Source organism: Oncorhynchus nerka, linkage group LG22 (genome assembly GCF_034236695.1).
Source record: "Oncorhynchus nerka isolate Pitt River linkage group LG22, Oner_Uvic_2.0, whole genome shotgun sequence".
NCBI classification, from domain to species: domain Eukaryota; kingdom Metazoa; phylum Chordata; class Actinopteri; order Salmoniformes; family Salmonidae; genus Oncorhynchus; species Oncorhynchus nerka.
Window position 1 is genome coordinate 90,341,128 of NC_088417.1, and position 19,986 is coordinate 90,361,113.

General features: G+C 42.9%; 2 protein-coding genes across 4 annotated transcripts in view; both read left to right on the forward strand.

The window, feature by feature from the left end:
- Positions 1 to 6,226: 6,226 nt before the first annotated feature.
- LOC115115947 (zinc finger and BTB domain-containing protein 26-like) lies at positions 6,227 to 9,061 on the forward strand. Its single transcript, XM_029644430.2, has 2 exons — positions 6,227 to 7,337; positions 7,552 to 9,061. Exons 1-2 carry the CDS (start codon positions 6,255 to 6,257, stop codon positions 7,741 to 7,743), a joined length of 1,275 nt encoding a protein of 424 aa, XP_029500290.2. The 5' UTR covers positions 6,227 to 6,254; the 3' UTR covers positions 7,744 to 9,061.
- A 2,807-nt stretch (positions 9,062 to 11,868) lies between these two features.
- Positions 11,869 to 19,986, forward strand: part of LOC115115944 (roquin-2-like) — a 41,630-nt gene continuing 33,512 nt past the window's right edge. The window contains exons 1-3 of one of the 3 annotated variants that reach the window (XM_065007559.1): positions 11,869 to 12,249; positions 18,042 to 18,364; positions 18,904 to 19,021. In XM_065007559.1, the coding sequence (XP_064863631.1) occupies positions 18,134 to 18,364; positions 18,904 to 19,021 (349 nt within the window). In that variant the 5' untranslated portion in view covers positions 11,869 to 12,249; positions 18,042 to 18,133. Of the gene's footprint in view, positions 12,250 to 15,496; positions 15,685 to 18,041; positions 18,365 to 18,903; positions 19,022 to 19,986 lie in introns of those variants that run through there. The other 2 variants (XM_065007557.1, XM_065007558.1) reach the window with 2 other exon arrangements.

A 19,986-nucleotide genomic window follows, 5' to 3' on the forward strand; every position in this document is an offset into this window, starting at 1 on the left:
CTGTCTTTTTGTGTCTGTGTTGGTCTGTCCAGGACTGTGTGGGTCTATGTGGGTCTGTCCGGGTCTGTGTGGGTCTGTTTGGGTGTATAGATACCCACACAGACCCAGATAGTCATGTATGATCATGTATAGTCTTGTATGGTCTTGTATAGTCATGTATGGTCTTGTATAGTCATGTATGGTCTTGTATGGTCTTGTATGATCATGTATGGTCTTGTATAGTCATATATGGTCTTGTATGGTCTTGTATAGTCATGTATGGTCTTGTAGAGTTATGTATATGTGTGCTGCTTCAAAAGCTCTCCATCAACACAGTGGAGTGGTCACAGTCAGACATTGAAGCCTTCTTGGGAAGTGATTGTCTCTCTGGACACTAATCATTGTCACAATGAACAATTATTGGAAATATGTGTGTGTCTACTTGTCTCTTTCCTCTACTGTCTACCATCCTCAACCAGCCAAGCCACACGGGCTGAGGAGACCAGGGTGTGTGTGTCTGCTTGTCTCTTTCCTCTACTGTCTACCATCCTCAACCAGCCAAGCCACACGGGCTGAGGAGACCAGGGTGTGTGTGTCTGCTTGTCTCTTTCCTCTACTGTCTACCATCCTCAACCAGTCAAGCCACACGGGCTGAGGAGACCAGGGTGTGTGTGTCTGCTTGTCTCTTTCCTCTACTGTCTACCATCCTCAACCAGCCAAGCCACATGGGCTGAGGAGACCAGGGTGTGTGTGTCTGCTTGTCTCTTTCCTCTACTGTCTACCATCCTCAACCAGCCAAGCCACAGGGGCTGAGGAGACCAGGGTGTGTGTGGGACTTTCCCAGCGACAAACCCTCTAAGCTCACTGACACACATCAGAAGAAGGGACTGACTGATGAGGGTGGGCGCCACACTATGTGCCCAGCCCAAAGTTTCTTCTTCCTTCCTTAATAACGGCCACTTTCAGAGATCTGTTAAACCCTACTATTGGCATGGCGTGAGCTGAGGCAGACTGAGAGGACTGTGAGGCAGCCAGACATAGTACAGGAGAGATTCCGTCCCACTCTCATTCATATGTTTATGATAAACAGACGTCTATGACAGATGTCTATGACAGATGTTCATTCGTCTGTTTGTCTTTCATAGGCATCTATCTATCATAAACTCATGGACGAGAGACAGACAGACAGATGTGTTTCAGAAGACACTATAAACATGTACGCGCTGCCTTTGTGTGCAGTCGTGTGTGACACACCTGTCCTAAGGAGATGTGTCTGTCTGGGCGGTGCACCACTACATGAGCCTCTGGAAGCCTTATTGATGAGCCAGATTAAGGCCTGTATAATGACTGTGTAATAATGACTGTGTAGTAATGTTTGGCAATGACTGTTATTATTATTATGGTGGTGATGAACAACACCTCCCCCTGTCTCTCTGTCTGGGTTCTGCCTACAGTAGAGTTTCTCCGGAGGTCAGATAAGGTCTTGGAAGTCTGAGGCTATTGTTGTTTCTTAAGAGGCTCCAGTCAACAAATTAGACTATAGTTAATTCAATATGTCATTCATCTTCAATCCCTTGTCCCGATATGAAAGGTAAATAATTACTACAACCTGACCCAGCTTGTCAAAGCTGTGATGCTGATCAGACATTTCTTTTCTACAACTCAACAGACATAGAGAAACAGGCCTCGGCATGCTCCTCCACATCATTATATTTTGGGTCCTCGTAATCTGCTGGACCACTAAGGATGGGGAAAATACCTGAAGTGTGACCTCAGACACAACACCTTATGATCTGTGTTTTACCTGAATGAGATGTAACCAGACTGTTCTCATGAGTCATACGCTTCTGCCTGCCTGCCTGCCTGCCTGCCTGCCTGCCTGCCTGCCTATTTGTCCGCATAGGGAGTTCTGACGATCAGGAACCTATTGCTTAGGATTAGCTATGCCAAAGCAACCACCTAGCTTTTGTAAAAGATCATTACCATCTAATACAGATATGTGAAAACATCCCCAAAGTATTAGAAAACAAAAACAAACCACATAATGGTCTTGTAATTCAGACCAGCTTGGCAATATTGTACTTGAGAATGTTTTTATCTGGAAATACTTCTAGACTTCTAGACTCATTAAGGTGTCATCATCATCATCATCACTTTGTAAATACAATATAGCAAGTAAAGAAATGTAATAAAAAAACACTGGAATGTTAGATTTGCAGTGGAATGTGGAGGCTATATACAGGGGGTTCCGGAACAGAGTCAATGTGGAGGCTATATACAGGGGGTTCCGGAACAGAGTCAATGTGGAGGCTATATACAGGGGGTTCCGGAACAGAGTCAATGTGGAGGCTATAAACAGGGGGTTCCGGAACAGAGTCAATGTGGAGGCTATATACAGGGGGTTCCGGAACAGAGTCAATGTGGAGGCTATATACAGGGGGTTCCGGAACAGAGTCAATGTGGAGGCTATATACAGGGGGTTCCGGAACAGAGTCATTGTGGAGGCTATATACAGGGGGTTCCGGAACAGAGTCAATGTGGAGGCTATATACAGGGGGTTCCGGAACAGAGTCAATGTGGAGGCTATATACAGGGGGTTCCGGAACAGAGTCAATGTGGAGGCTATATACAGGGGGTTCCGGAACAGAGTCAATGTGGAGGCTATATACGGGGGGTTCCGGAATAGAGTCAATGTGGAGGCTATATACAGGGGGTTCTGGTACAGAGTCAATGAGGAGGCTATATACAGGGTGTTACGGTACAGAGTCAATGTGGAGGCTATATTCAGGGGGTTCTGGAACAGAATCAATGTGGAGGCTACATACAGGGGGTTCCGGTACAGAGTCAATGAGCAGGGACACCGGTCAGTAGAGGTAATTGAGGAAATATGTACATGTAGATAGAGGTAAAGTGACTATGCATGGATAATAAACAGAGAGTAGCAGCAGTGTAAAAATGGGGAGTGGGGACTATGCAAATAGTCCTGGTAGCCATTTGATTAACTGTTCGTCTTATGGGTTGGGGGTAGAAGCTGTTAAGAAGCCTTTTTAGACTTTTTAGACACTTAGAGAGATACAGTAGAGATACATCTATTCTACAGCCTAGTCTGAATTGCCAGATTGAGGACATGTATGTTTTTTCACAAAAGTAGTGTAGTTCTATTCACAAATGTAAATTGTCTTCATCGGGCTTCCATAAACTGAGAACATTGTGTAGAGATTGCTTTGAAATCTGTGAAAGTTTGTATGGCAAATCTACAGTCTAGTCTGAATACTCAGAAAGAGGAAAATGCATGTTTTTAAATGAGACAAATAATCAATATTCACAAAAAAAGTGTAGCATTCACAACTTTAAAATGTCTGTAAGCCCCGAGGCAAGATAGTTACTGTAGCATCATCAGACTAGGCCAGTTACAGGCTTTTCTCCTTCAAGCCATTATCTCCTTGAGGAATATACTATCTATTCTTGTAGGAGAAACAATCAAACGTCCGTGGTTGTTGTCAGAACAACAAAGGCATTTAAGACTAAAAGAGAGCTGTGTTTTGATGTTCAACCACAGCCATGATTAGCCTACATGGACAGCTGTGCTCCCGATCCCATATCCATCTGTTTGGCCAGCACTCGTCTTTACCAACTATCAATTCAAATCAAATCAAATTGTATTTGTCACATGCGCTGAATACAACAGGTAGACCTTACCGTGAAATGCTTACTTACAAGCCCTAACCAACAGGTGTAGACCTTACCGTGAAATGCTGAATACAAGCCCTTAACCAACAGGTGTAGACCTTACTGTGAAATGCTTACTTACAAGCCCTTAACCAACAGGTGTAGACCTTACTGTGAAATGCTTACTTACAAGCCCTTAACCAAAAGGTGTAGACCTTACTGTGAAATGCTTACTTACAAGCCCTTAACCAACAGGTGTAGACCTTACCGTCAAATGCTGAATACAAGCCCTTAACCAACAGGTGTAGACCTTACTGTGAAATGCTTACTTACAAGCCCTTAACCAAAAGGTGTAGACCTTACTGTGAAATGCTTACTTACAAGCCCTTAACCAACAGTTGTAGACCTTACTGTGAAATGCTGAATACAAGCCCTAACCAACAGGTGTAGACCTTACTGTGAAATGCTGAATACAAGCCCTAACCAACAGGTGTAGACCTTACCGTGAAATGCTTACTTACAAGCCCTTAACCAACAGGTGTAGACCTTACTGTGAAATGCTTACTTACAAGCCCTTAACCAACAGGTGTAGACCTTACTGTGAAATGCTTAATACAAGCCCTTGACCAACAATGCAGTTTTAAGAAAACATGTACGAAATAAACTAAAGTAAAAAATCAAATTAAAAAATAAAAGAACAATAACAAGGCTATATATAGGGGTACCGGTACCGAGTCAATGTGCGGGGGTAGAGGTTAGTGGAGGTAATTTGTACATGTAGGTAGGGGTATATTGACTGTGCATAGATAATAAACAGTAGCAGCTGGGGGGGTGTCAATGTAAATAGTTCAGGTGGCCATTTGATGAATTGTTCAGCAGTCTTATGGCTTGGGGATAGAAGACTGCGATGAACTGTTATTTCCTTGGCAGCTCTTAGCCTACATTTTGGCTTTATGTGGAACAACTCACAGAGCTCTTTGGAATGACATGTTCTGGTCCCCCATCGGTCAGTTCAGAGAAAGGATCAGAGACCTCTATGTTGATAAATGTGTCTGTTTTTCTTCATTTGTTTTGTCATTTTGTATATTGTATGTTGTATTATATGTTTGATGTATTTATGCAGGGCTCATCTGAAAAAGAGAGCCTAGTCTCAGTATAGCTTCCCTGTCCAAATAGAAGTTTAATAATAATAATAACCTAATTTGGAAAGAAATGACAAGAATGCTTCAGGGGATATACTGTAGCAACAAATATAATGCCCTAAGGCAAATTCTGCAAGAAAAAGTATTAAGTTAATGCTAGCCAGATAGACTGAGAATGCCCTAAGGCAAATTCTGCAAGAAAAAGTATTAAGTTAATGCTAGCCAGATAGACTGAGAATGCCCTAAGGCAAATTCTGCAAGAAAAAGTATTAAGTTAATGCTAGCCAGATAGACTGAGATGTCCCCCCCACTCCCCATACATATATACACACAATCATCTAAATATATTTTTTGTGAATCAAGCAGATATATTGTAGGGACTCAGTGTGCCTCTCATGTGGTGATGTTAGTCATTTACAGCAGACACTTGATCACTGGCTTGCCTCAGTGGCTGCTCTATTGTTTGTGTGGACTTCCCTCTAGTGGTGCAACCTTGACATGACAGCAGATAAAGAATACAACCGTTACTTTTGCTACTTTTGTTATTTCATCATATTCCATTCCATGTATTCAGTAGGTCGATGAAATTATAAAAAACAAAGGTAAATTATCGTCAATATCTTGTAGGCTAACTGTGTTGTAATACTAGGTTGCAGGAGTGACACACATGATGAGGAATAATTACTTCATGATCTGAGGATTAAATGAGAGCCACATGAAGGTGGAGCAATTTTAGAAACTCAAGCGCATATCACACATATCGTAGGAATGACATAATATTAACGTTAGTGTTCTCATCACCCGTCTGAGGGGACCAAGGCATTTCAGCATGTGCTACTATCAAGCGCCCCTGCGCACAATAAACGAAGTGCGTGCGTTTGGAACGCCCCGGAAACAGGAAGTGATCCGCAAGCGACTCTCTTTTTTTGTGAATGAGCGGTGCTCGCTTGATGATTCTTCAGAGATGCGGAGAGGATTACAGACATCTGTCAGCCTACACAATTATAGACACCATATAATTCGTCACCCACCCTAGGCTACGTACTGTATTCAGGAGAAGGAAGAAGAGTAGACTAGGGACTCTACTTCATACTCATATCAGGCGAGTTTGAAATATGCAATCTCTTCTGCTGCATCATTCAACTACAACAATACACTGTCTGTAATTCATGACCAGATTGTTTTCGAACGTATTGTTCAGTTGATAATTGTCGGATATGCAGTAGCACTCGTCATGAAGATACAAGATCCCCACATGAGAAAAAGCACATTTTCAGTCACTGACTGGCCTGTAACTTTTAGATAAATAAAATAGCTCTTCTATAAAAAATTTAAAAACGATGAAAAATATATTTACCCGCAAAATACGTTTTGTATCAGTAGAAGGGTACCTCATAAACAGTAACAACTATGTAATGATGATGTTATAACATTGTAATTACAGAGAGAGAAAAGAGCACCACCATGTCATCTTCATTCTCAGACACACTCCAGTTTCGTTTCTCCAGCCCCGTCCACGATGACTCCATCCTGCAAAAGATGAGCCTGCTGAGAGAGGACCGACGCTTCTGTGACGTCACCCTCGTCCTCGGATCAGGGTCGTTCCGCTTCCCAGGTCACCGGGTGGTCCTGGCGGCCTCCTCTGCCTTCCTCCGGGACCAGTTCCTGCTGCACGAGGGGAGCCGGGAGCTGCTTGTGACTGTGGTGCCCAGTGCGGAGGTGGGCCATCGGCTGCTCCTGTCCTGTTACACAGGCCACCTGGAGGTCCCTCTGAGGGAGCTGGTTAGCTATCTGACGGCAGCGAGCGCACTGCAGATGAGCCACGTGGTGGAGAGGTGTGCCCAGGCCGTCTCTCAGTACCTGGACCCCACCCTTGCCCACCTGAAGCTGGAGAGGAGCCCAGAGACCGAGGGAACCCCTCTACCACCACCAGACAGCGTTAAACCCCAACCCAGCTCAGCAAGTCTGGACGAGGGGGAGATGGAGGGGGAGACCCAGGAGGACCCAGAGGACAGGGACCACAGCCTGACCTCAGAAGACATTCTGGACAGTGTCCACATGGTACACACTAATAGCACGTACCCTTACAGCCCGTACCCTTACCCGACGGGCGCCCACAGACGCAAGCAGCGCCCGCCCACGCCATGCAGAGAGTTTAGGAAGAGGACCTTCCCCCCAGCAGGAAGTCCTGCCCACAGCAGTTCAGGATTGGCTGACAGCTCCCAGGACCAGGAAGTGGACGGGGACTCTGGAGAGGACATATACATGCTTGCTGCTCGTCATATGCAGGGAGTTGGGGGCGGGTCTCCCGAGTCCTCCTTTAGAGTTCTGACGGGGGCAGAGTTTTCAGGACGGGGACAGGAGATGCTCCTCCAGAGACCCTACCTGTGCAGGAAGTGTGACCGAGGGTTCCACCACCTGGACAGCTATGTGGGACACCTAAAGGAGCACAGGCTCTACCCGTGTCTTCTCTGTGGGAAGAGCTTCAGCCAGAAAAGCAACCTGACCCGACACATCAGGGTTCACACAGGGGTCAAGCCTTTCCAGGTGAGTGGAACACATCCCTCCACCTTTACTGTATTTAAAGCACTTTGAGCATCTTGACAAGTTGGTAAGCGTGTGGGGCTGTCAATGCCAGGGTTGTGAGATGTATAAGATATATTTTAATATTGTTTGTATGTAATGTATTGTAATCTGCTTTGGATGTAACTGTCTGCTAAATTTCATATATTATTATTTTATTACTATATTATTATTCCAGTGCCCGCTTTGCCACAAGACCTTTTCCCAGAAGGCCACGCTGCAAGACCACCTTAACCTCCACACAGGGGACAAGCCACACAAGTGCAACTACTGCGCCATCCACTTCGCACACAAACCAGGCCTCCGGCGCCACCTCAAGGACATCCATGGCAAGAGCAGCCTTCAGAACATGTTTGAGGAGGTGATGTGAGCCTGGGAGCTGCTGGACTTCTGCAGCAAGAGACTTCTGAGTTAAGCATACCAGTGCCTAAATGAAAACTACAAAGAATTTGGACAGCAAAAAATTAAAACTACAGAGAATTAGAACTACAAAGAATTAAAACTACAGAGAATTAGAACTACAAAGAATTAGAACTACATATAATTAGAACTACAAATAATTAAAACTACAAAGAATTTGAACTACAAACAATTTAAACAAAAAATAATTAGAACTACAAAGACAAGGAGGAAACTAGTGTAAATGTATTGCACTCAATGTGTATATATGCCAGTATATATTCAACTTGTCTGCCTCTTTAATGATGTAGCTAGAGTTTTAACACAGACCCATGTCTAAATGAAAACTATGTAGAAGAACAGGCCAGGAGGGAGAAGTAGACTAAACTAGAGTGGATTGAAAAGATATTGAAATTACCAACTGAAGATGATCTTCCACTAGTTTGCCTCTTTCCTAATGTGATGTTTTTGCACTTTATTTTCTCCCCCCATCCAGATACTCTGAGTGTTTTGATGGACTAGCACAGGAACATACAGAATCAGTCAACACACTGTAGCTACATCACCGCTATTTATATTTTTGTGCATTAGAGTGTGTACCCACAAGTGTGTGTGTGTATTGTGTGTGTGTATTTGTGTGTGTGTGTGTATTTGTGTGTGTGTGTGGGTATTCGTGTGTGTGTATTTGTGTGTGTATTTGTGTGTGTGTATTTGTGTGTGTGTATTTGTGTGTGTGTATTTGTGTGTGTGTGTGTATTTGTATTTGTGTGTGTGTGTGTGTGTGTATTTGTATGTGTGTGTGTATTTGTGTGTGTGTGTGTATTTGTGTGTGTGTGTGTATTTGTGTGTGTGTGTATTTGTGTGTGTGTGTATTTGTGTGTGTGTGTATGTGTATTTGTGTGTATTTGTATGTGTGTGTGTGTACTGTAAGAGAAATGTGTCCACCTGTCTGTGTTTCTTTAGGATAGATATCTGCTGTGTTTCTTTAGGATAGATATCTGCTGTGTTTCTTTAGGATAGATATCTGCTGTGTTTCTTTAGGATAGATATCTGCTGCTTTGATATATGGCCGTGACGCATAACACCTCGAAGGATCCCATGTGTGTGTTTTATTAAGATGATGTTGTTAAGATGATGTTGTTAAGATGATGTTATTAAGATGATGTTGTTAAGATGATGTTGTTAAGATAATGTTATTAAGATGATGTTGTTAAGATGATGTTGTTAAGATGATGTTATTAAGATGATGTTGTTAAGATGATGTTGTTAAGATGATGTTATTAAGATGATGTTATTAAGATGATGTTGTTAAGATGATGTTGTTAAGATGATGTTGTTAAGATGATGTTGTTAAGATGATGTTATTAAGATGATGTTGTTAAGATGATGTTATTAAGATGATGTTGTTAAGATGATGTTGTTAAGATGATGTTATTAAGATGATGTTGTTAAGATGATGTTGTTAAGATGATGTTGTTAAGATGATGTTATTAAGATGATGTTGTTAAGATGATGTTGTTAAGATGATGTTATTAAGATGATGTTATTAAGATGATGTTGTTAAGATGATGTTATTAAGATGATGTTATTAAGATGATGTTGTTAAGATGATGTTGTTAAGATGATGTTGTTAAGATGATGTTGTTAAGATGATGTTGTTAAGATGATGTTGTTAAGATGATGTTATTAAGATGATGTTGTTAAGATGATGTTGTTAAGATGATGTTGTTAAGATGATGTTATTAAGATGATGTTATTAAGATGATGTTGTTAAGATAATGTTATTAAGATGATGTTTTGGTTTTACTACTTGACTTGTGAAGCACCTGAAAATAATGAGGTAGTTTTATGCTGATTGACAAATCAGACATTGCTAATTTTAGGTAACTTTGCAAATGTAACATTAGCTGTCTCTTTTCATATGAATATTGCATAATGTCTCATTGATGAAATGTGTGTCTGTTTAAATCAGCAGTTCTCTTGTCATGGTTGTAGATTTGAACTGCATACTGCGTTGTAGACTTTTATAGATGGCCACAAGGTGGCACCTGCAGTATTGGATGATGTGAATTTCATCTTTCTGACATTTCACTTGGAATAAAGAGTTTACTTGTAGACAGTCATTCTCCAAGAACACGTAATCATGGAATGTGTTGGTGTGTGTGGGAATGGAATGTATTAATCAATATATTCTTTGCATAAATGAGTGCTCTACAATATGTTGGTGTTTCTGTGTGTTGGTCTGTAGGGCTATGTGTTCTGCATGGGTAAGAGATGTAGAGTGAGGGAGGTAGTGGTATGCCCCAGTATATAACCTGAGTCATCTGTGTACCTCACTAAGTATCAGGTGGTGGTATGCCCCAGTATATAACCTGAATCATCTGTGTACCTCACTGAGCCCCAGTATATAATCTGAGTCATCTGTGTACCTCACTGAGCCCCAGTATATAACCTGAGTCATCTGTGTACCTCACTAAGTATCAGGTGGTGGTATGCCCCAGTATATAACCTGAATCATCTGTCTACCTCACTGAGCCCCAGTATATAACCTGAGTCATCTGTGTACCTCACTAAGTATCAGGTGGTGGTATGCCCCAGTATATAACCTGAGTCATCTGTGTACCTCACTGAGCCCCAGTATATAACCTGAGTCATCTGTGTACCTCAAGTATCAGGCGGTGGTATGCCCCAGTATATAACCTGAGTCATCTGTGTACCACACTGAGCCCCAGTATATAATCTGAGTCATCTGTGTACTTCACTGAGCCCCAGTATATAATCTGAGTCATCTGTGTACTTCACTGAGCCCCAGTATATAATCTGAGTCATCTGTGTACCACACTGAGCCCCAGTATATAATCTGAGTCATCTGTGTACTTCACTGAGCCCCAGTATATAATCTGAGTCATCTGTGTACTTCACTGAGCCCCAGTATATAATCTGAGTCATTTGTGTACTTCACTGAGCCCCAGTATATAATCTGAGTCATCTGTGTACCACACTGAGCCCCAGTATATAATCTGAGTCATCTGTGTACCACACTGAGCCCCAGTATATAATCTGAGTCATCTGTGTACTTCACTGAGCCCCAGTATATAATCTGAGTCATCTGTGTACTTCACTGAGCCCCAGTATATAACCTGAGTCATCACTGAGCATCTACACTGTCTGAGTGGATACTCCTGCATGTCTGAGAGGGTTTCCTTTCAATCTCTCCCCTCCTTAATCTCTCAGTCTCTCTCCTCTTTCTCTTTTATCCCTTTGCTGGATAAATGTCAGCCTCACTCAGCTCAGTGCAAACCAACAATTCTCCCATGGTCCCCCCGGAGTACTGAGAGGGACACAGAGCGACTGTAAAAGTCTGTGTGTGTGTGTGTGTGTGTAAAGTGCTGTTTAGGACCGTTCCATTATTGAATGAGGAATGGAGGAGAGGTGAGAGGGGGAGTATTGGGCCTCTCTTTCTCCATCCTCTGAACAACGTTTCTGCTACTTCTAGAGCCATACTACAACCAGCGAAAACTTAAGATTCCAGTATGGGCTCAATAACTAGGTTATTATAGGTAGGCTACAATCATGACACAGTAACAACTGATGAATTACTGAATGCTAGAAACATTCGGAATGCACTGCACTTTAGACATCTGAAACCCCACCTCTTTAAGGAATACCTAGGATAGGATAAAGTAATCCTTCTCCCCCCTTAAAAGACCTAGATGCACTATTGTAAAGTGGCTGTTCCACTGGATGTCATAAGGTGAAAGCACCAATTTGTAAGTCGCTCTGGATAAGAGCGTCTGCTAAATGACTTAAATGTAAAATGTAAATGTATCTTGCATTACATTGTACTGTTAGACAAATACGATTAGCAAGCAGAGACAGTGAGAAGGTCAATTTGATAGGTGACTGTCATTATAGCGCCAAAACCCGCTCAGAGCATTGTGTCTATAGGTCCTATCGCATCCTCTGTCTCTTTAAAACGATGCGGTCCACGCCTCGAAAAGCGGCTTGTTCCGGCTTTGCCCCTTTACGTCTTTATCCTTGCCCATAATATGAAAATAGTACCACATACGCACAACCATAATAAACAAGGTTTCGAGGTAAATGTTCAACATATATTATTTTGTTCCGCTCGTTTTAACACGAAACACTCTCCTGCTGATCAAGACGCGCCTGCTACCGGCACGCAGTTCAAAAACGGGAAGCGGAGTGATACAATACACACGATCGTTGTCCCTCGTTGTCAAACCAAGGGAGGGTAGGCTACCTGAGCGAACAAGTCGCGTAGGTTGGGAATGAATATAGAAATTGGAGCAGATAATTGTCATTTGATGTGCTGAAATGACAGTTTTCAATGCGGGATCTATATCATTCAGTTGATTACAGCTGTTCCATTGCAACAGCTGCTGATGGTTTTTTCCGTTTGTTCTTTTGGACGATAAAAAGATGAGCATTGTAGTACTCCGTTACAGTGCCTAAGGTAAGTGACAGAAAGAGGCGCGACTTTTAGCTGGTTGTCCATTTACGATTTGTTTGTGTTACATGCTACTAAAACGCTAGGCGAATGGCTGTACAATTTGGATGTGGAATCATGTAGTAAATGCAATTTATTTAGCATTTTCTTCAGAGGAATTCATATTTATGCATCGAAAGTGCAGCCCAGTGTTATCATCATGAAGTCAAAATCCACAACCGATAACTGGCATGAGAAAAAGACCATATAAACAATTGCATCTTCATCTATTGGAAATAGAGCTATTATTCAATCAGGCTCTTTGCACAGAGGCATCAACATATTAATGTTAGACAATGTTACACAAACTGGCTGTCCACTGAAGTTGCCTAACAAAATGCAGGCTCCAATAATTACTGTTGCACCTACTTCCGTGTACAGTCAGATCTCTCACGGGTGATGTGCCGGTGTCACCCAACCACCGCCAAGGTATTGATGCCAGGCTGAATACACTCTGAAAAGGCTTTCTTAAATCAAAATGAATACAGTCTGATATACAGCATATAATGTGCCCCAGGCCTAATATCACAAGGCCTACAAATGTAAAGTTGCACTTATAGTTGTGTTTATAGAGGACTGCAGTTATTCTGTTCCCAAATGAGAATAACAAATGGTTAAATTAATTTAATAGTCTAATATTAACCCTGAGATATGGATTATGTTTGAAAGTCACTCTACTAATTAAATTGTAAAATGTTGACCTCAGAATAGAAATCCAAACTGATAAACAAAAACAGGAAATAAACACTTTTGTTATTTTTGAACCCAGGAAGAGGAAACAAGCTTGTTTTGTTGTTTTTCCTACACACAGTTTGTTTTGAAAGGACCGTGTGTAACGGCTTTCTTCTGTGGACGAAGGAGAGGACCAAAGCGCAGCGTGGTTAGTGTTTATCATGTTTAATATAGACGATAAACGTGAACACTACAAAATAACAAATGTGGCACAACCGAAACAGTTGTGTCTGGTGCAGACACATGAAGACAGAAGACAACCACCCACAAAACCCAACACAAAACAGGCTACCTAAATATGGTTCCCAATCAGAGACAATGACTAACACCTGCCTCTGATTGAGAACCATATCAGGCCAAACATAGAAACGGGAAAACTAGACACACAACATAGAATGCCCACTCAGCTCACGTCCTGACCAACACTAAAACAAAGAAAACACAAAAGAACTATGGTCAGAAACTTGACACCGTGATTCTATTTCTCAGATAATGAGGGGTACCGAGCAAAGAGCAAGCTATACCATGCAAAGGAATATAATATTGAACTATTCATTCAGGGGGTAGTGAGGGAATGGTGATTAGGTTTGTGGCGGTCTTTTTTCATGACTCAAATAGACAGTAATGACTGGGACTCATTGAAGCCCACTCTGCTGGCAATGTTCCGTATTCCATATTCCACACAAACACATATACCTTTGCATGCACGTGTGCACTCTCTCTCTCTGTCTTCCTCTCTCACTCACTCACTCATTCACTCACTCACTCACACACACACACACACACACACACACACACACACACTCACTCACTCACTCACTCACTCACACACACACACACACACACACACAGTCTTCCACCAGCAGATAATTTGGTGGAAGACTGTGAATAATCTGGTGGAAGACTGTGTGTGTGTGTGAGGACAGATATCCCCTTTTCTCACCCACAGTAGTCACAAGATGATGAGCATGCCATTTCCTCTTGTTTATATATAGTTTATCACATCGGTTACTGATTGTATAAGATTCTATATCACGAGGAGATCAGGGCCGATCTTTGCCTATCTGCCACTTTAGGCGAGACTGACGAACACTGCCTCCCGCAAAACTAGAATAAGTAAGCAAAATGACGTTGAAAAGACGCCTAAAAGACATCTAAAATACGTATTTTCCAGAAGTTGAAGTTAGGTTCCATTTAGGTTGTGAATGAAAGGTGAAAATGCAAATTTTCTGGACGTTTAAAAATATGTATTTTCTGGATGTTAAAATATATATATTTTTCCGGTGTTGAAATCAAGCCCATTTTTTGTTCTGAATGAAAGTTGAAAATAAGTCATTTATAAATGTCTATGTTTTGGCCAAATCAAGGCTGGTCAAGACCGGACAAAATCGGAACCAAACATAGACCATGTCTGTGGATGTGGAAATCAAGGCAAGTCTGGAACTGCACCAAAAAGAGAGGTCCAAAAGGCATCGGCCTGTGCTTACTGACATCCAAAAGAGGTCGGCTCATGCTTACTGGGGTGTAGCCTACCATGTCGGCCATCCATGTGGTAGGCCCATTTTTTGTAAAACAGGCCATTGCATTGACTTTATAAGTCCTGTTTGCTGTGACTAATCAATTTTACTATTTTAAACTCTGAATATCAGCTACCCAACTCTATCAGGAGTTATCGCGAGCCTATTTGCAATGTGTTTACACAGCGGGAAATACAGAAGTATTTTATTTTTCGCTACGATCAGCTATGTCAAAAAAATGTACTCTATGTCATAAATGAACTATACAAACTTGAAACCACTGATCATAATAATGGGATGAAACTCCTGGATAATAGTTGTGATTGTCCATTCCATATTGCCCATGTTACTTTGACCGTTACCGTTTTTAGGATATGTTGTTTATTCACATCAGCACGTTTTTTATTTGTTTGAGCACTATTTAGGTTAGGCTATTTGATCGGAGAAACCTGCTACAGAAAATGCCACATACTATTTCTACCATATCGTATATCTACTACGTGATTTATGTTAGATCATTTTTTTTGAAGGAACGATGGTGGATCGCTGCAGAGATGCGTCTCTCCAACAGCACCATGGAGAGGCGCGCTGGGATTGGACAAGCAAACTGTTTTGCGCCCCTGCCTTTGACAAAGTGTTTGCTTATCAACGGGCGCTCACCTAAAAAGCCCATACGCAACTGGTTAAGAGAAATTGTCATAGTTTTTAGGCAGAATTATGTGAGGTTTTATGTGTTGTTGTTCGAGGTGCGTCTTGGTCAATTTATCTCAGAAAATGCCGCCCTCGTCAATCTGCCACCCTAGGCAGCCGCCTAATCCTTCCTGGGGAGATGTTTTAAATGATCTGGGGCGTCCCGAACAACAGGATATGTCGCTGTATCTTACAGTCAGGAACATGTGGTTTCAACGAGACACTGAATCACTCACTGTGGTTCAAATTGTATTTACCATTTCCCCGCCCAGAGGCTTCGGCGCGTCATCAAATCTAACTTCAGCTCTCCAAAACGTCCCCCTGATAGCCTTTACATGCGTTTTCACTTTAGTCCGCGAGCCAGTGACTGAGCCCTCGCGGAAACATGACGCGCAAGATCAGCACGGAGTTGTTCACGCGGGAGAGGCAATGTGGACACCGCGCGCCCTGGGCCACTTGGATGGTGCGTAATTTAGTTGGAAAAAAGCTTGACCTGCTTGATATTTTAGTAGATAGAATTGTAGGCATGCATATACTTTATGCAACATTTCATTTTCTAGTTGGGTGAAATTCGTGAGTTGAGTTAATTGTTGTTATTACTACATAATGGCATTTTCTAGTTAATGATGGACACAGCCAGTCAAGAATGTTCACACACACACACACACACACACACACACACACACACACACACACACACACACACACACACACTTACCTGTCCTTGGGTTCACGGTGGATGGTGTCTCCCTCTCTCTGCACAATGATTGATTGTGAACAGTAGTGTGTTCCTTTGTTGCATAACTGAACTCAGCATTACAGTAAGATAGTACAGGTCTAGCCTGGTAGAGCCGTCTCTGGGCCTGCCTGATGCAACTTCCTCATGCCATGCATTGGGTGAGGGGTGATGATGGAGCAGTTGGTTCCACCCAGCAGTTGCCGGTCTGTCGGTGCAGCCGTGGCTCCCGGGTGCTTTTCCTGCATCGTACAGAACCCCATGGTCTAAATTAAAGCCTCGCACAGACTGGCTTATTGGCCAGATCGTCTGCAGCAATGATCCTTATCCATTTGGCTACAACTGGCTGTATGAGCATATTCTCTCTATCTCTGTCTGAACCAGAATCTGGCTTTACTGGAAACGTTGATATGGCGAATCTCCTTTAAGCCCATGAAGCAGCCATTCAACTTGCCATTCACTAGCTTTTCAAGGTTAACAATTATTTACTGACGTCACGGCCAGTATGTACTTCCATAAAAGGTCGAAAATAAAAAGGTCTATTCGGCACCTTCAATTTTATTTATTTATTTTACCTTTATTTAACCAGGCAAGTCAGTTAAAAACAAATTCTTATTTTCAATGACAGCCTAGGAACAACGGGTTAACTGCCTTTTCAGGGGCAGAACGACAGATTTGTACCTTGTCAGCTCGGGGGTTTGAACTTGCAACCTTCCGGTTACTAGACCAACGCTCTAACCACTAGGCTACCCTGCCGCCCCCTCGTTCGCGTCCCAATGATCCCGAACAGCACTAACCTTACTGCCTACAAATCTACAATACAAAGGATGTTGCCGTAGAGGCATTTTTTCGGTTGCATGTACATTTTTATTTAGACCTTGCATACCGGCTGTGACAGCAGTAATTGACTATAGCTGATAATCGAAACTCCATATTTGGTGAGTAACTTACGTATTTAGACATTATTAAGCTTGAAACGCTGCTTAATGGCAAGTTAAACGGCTGCTTCCTGGACTTAAAGGAGTTTGCCATATAAAGACAGATTCTGGTTAAATCGCTGTCTCCCTCTGTGTGCCCATACTGATCCTGTTGCTGTCTTGGGTTTAACAGAGGATTTATAATCCTGTGCCCTGTAGCTGAGTTTATAGAGAGAGAGAGACAGAGAGAAAGAGAGAGACAAAGAGACAGAGACAGAGAGCGAGAGAGACAGAGAGAGAGAGAGAGACAGAGAGAGACAGGGAGCGAGACAGAGAGAGAGGGGTGTAAATCTGGCCTGGTACTCAGTCAGTGTGTAAATCAGACTGATAAGGATCATGCCATGGTAGAGCACCTCCATGGTCTTTAGCCAGCCAAGGGAGGCCTCTCCACCTGCTTGCCCAGGAGGAGGCATGATGTAAGGGCAGGGAAGGCATCAGAGAGAGGGTGGAGATGCAGCAGAAAGGGTGGGGTTGTGGGTGTGTGACCAATTGAGGTTCTAATTTCGTGGTGCAGGTGTTCCCTAATTTCGTGGTCCGCTGAGCTAAAGCCTATGCATTAGACCAGGCAGTTAACACAAGTCTTCAGGTCTCAAGACGAGGTTACTCATCATGAGAGTGTGGTTCAGCAAACCACCTGTGTTACAGAGGGTTGTGGGCACTGGATGAGAGAGGTGTAGAAGAGAGTGAGATTGAGGGAAAGAAAGAAAGCGTTGAGAGATTGCCGCTCACCGCTCTACATTATTTTCCAAGATTGTGATTGTGAAACAGCTACAACGTCTATAGCCACTAGGGGACAGATTTATGGAGCATTGCACCTGGGCAGTTGGCACCTTTTTGTATTTGCAAGGCAATGAAATGCAAAAAACGACACTGAAACTCAACAGGCCAGTTTCCAAGACACATTAAAAGCCCAGCCCAAGACTAAAAAGCTTGCTCAATGGAGGAGCAATGGAGTGCAGGTCAGCGTCCAGACTGGTCATCGCCAGAGAGATCCTGCACTCCATTGCTCCTCAATGGAGGAGCAATGGAGTGCAGGATCTCTCTGGCGATGACCAGTCTGGACGCTGACCTGCACTCTAACCCACTTTCTTTCTTCTTCTATACCAGTTGTCAGTGAGCTGTCGGGGCGTGGCGGCATGCGATCCCCCTGAGCAAGACAGCGCCCTCCAGAGGTGACAGCAGGGAGGACAGGCAGCAGGATGCCAGTGCAGGCGGCCCAGTGGACAGAGTTCCTCTCCTGCCCCATCTGCTACAACGAGTTCGACAGCAGCGGCCACAAGCCCATCAGTCTGGGCTGCTCGCACACTGTGTGTAAGACCTGTCTCCACAAGCTGCACCGCAAGGCCTGTCCGTTCGACCAGACAGCCATCAACACTGACATCGACCTCCTGCCAGTCAACAGTGCCCTGCTACAGCTGGTGGGAGCTCAGGTGGGCACAGCATGTCTTGTTGTTGTGGTTCTTCTGATGATGATAGTTATGCTAATGATGATAATGATTGTGATGGTAATGATGATGATTGTGAAAATTATGATAATACTGATGATGATTGTGAAGATAATAATGATACTGATGATGATATTGATGATACTGATGATGGTGATAATGATGATATTGATGATGATGATACTGATGACTGTGATGATTGTGATGACAATGATGACGATAATGATGATGATTGTGAAGATGATGATACTGATGATGGTGATAATGATTATAGTGATGATACCGATGATGATTATGAGAGTGATGATAATGATGATGATTGTGAAGCTGATGATACTGATGATGATAACGATGATGATTATACTGATGATGGTGATAATGATTATAATGATGATACCAATGATGAGAGTGATTATTGTGATGATAATACTGATTATGATGATGAGTGTCAGTCGCTCTGGATAAGAGCGTCTGCTAAATGACTTAAATGTAAATGTAATGATAATGATGTTGTGTGTTCCCAGGCTGTGGAGTCCCAGGCTGTGACTCTGAGCAGTGCTGTGGAGGTAGGGCACTATGAGGTGTGCAGGGTGTGTGTGGAGGAGCTGGCTCTCTATCTCAAACCCATCAGTGGAGGAAAAGGTACCAGAACACAGAGATTTGGTGCTAAATGCATCTGTGTGTGTGTGTGTGTGTGTGTGTGTGTGTGTGTGTGTGTGTGTGTTTCCAGACAGAGAGTTGCTCTCTGCTGCTGACCCTGTGTTCAGCACAGTGTTTTTTTTTCCTTCTGAGGGGACACTGAGGTCAGAGCAGTGTACATGTGTGTGTGTGTGTGTGTGTGTGTGTGTGTGTGTGTGTGTGTGTGTGTGTGTGCAGTTGAGGTTAGGTTAGGTTAGAGAAACACAGTATTTCCTGTTATTCTCAGGGTCTGAGCTTAATGTGGTGGGAACATTTGCGTCAGAGCATGTAGAAGCAGCTAGAACCAGGAAGCCCATGCGCTCTGTAAGGCCATACGGAACTTGGGCCCCCCACACCAACACAAAGCCTGAAACCCCACATTACATCAATAGGAAATGTAATGAGCTTTGCCGAAAGTAGTTTGAGTTAAATTAGTTTAATTTAAAGGAGTCAATTAGGAAAAGTAAGTAAACATTTCACGGTAAGGTCTACACCTGTTGTATTCAGCATTTCACGGTAAGGTCTACACCTGTTGTAGTAAACATTTCACGGTAAGGTCTACACCTGTTGTATTCAGCATTTCACGGTAAGGTCTACACCTGTTGTATTCAACATTTCACGGTAAGGTCTACACCTGTTGTAGTAAACATTTCACGGTAAGGTCTACACCTGTTGTAGTAAACATTTCACGGTAAGGTTGTATTCACGGTAAGGTCTACACCTGTTGTATTCAACATTTCACGGTAAGGTCTACACCTGTTGTATTCAGCATTTCACGGTAAGGTCTACACCTGTTGTATTCAGCATTTCACGGTAAGGTCTACACCTGTTGTATTCAACATTTCACGGTAAGGTCAGTGCATGTAACAAATACAATTTGATTTGATAATTGCATGGTGGAGGATGGAACATCCTTCTCCCAGGACCCA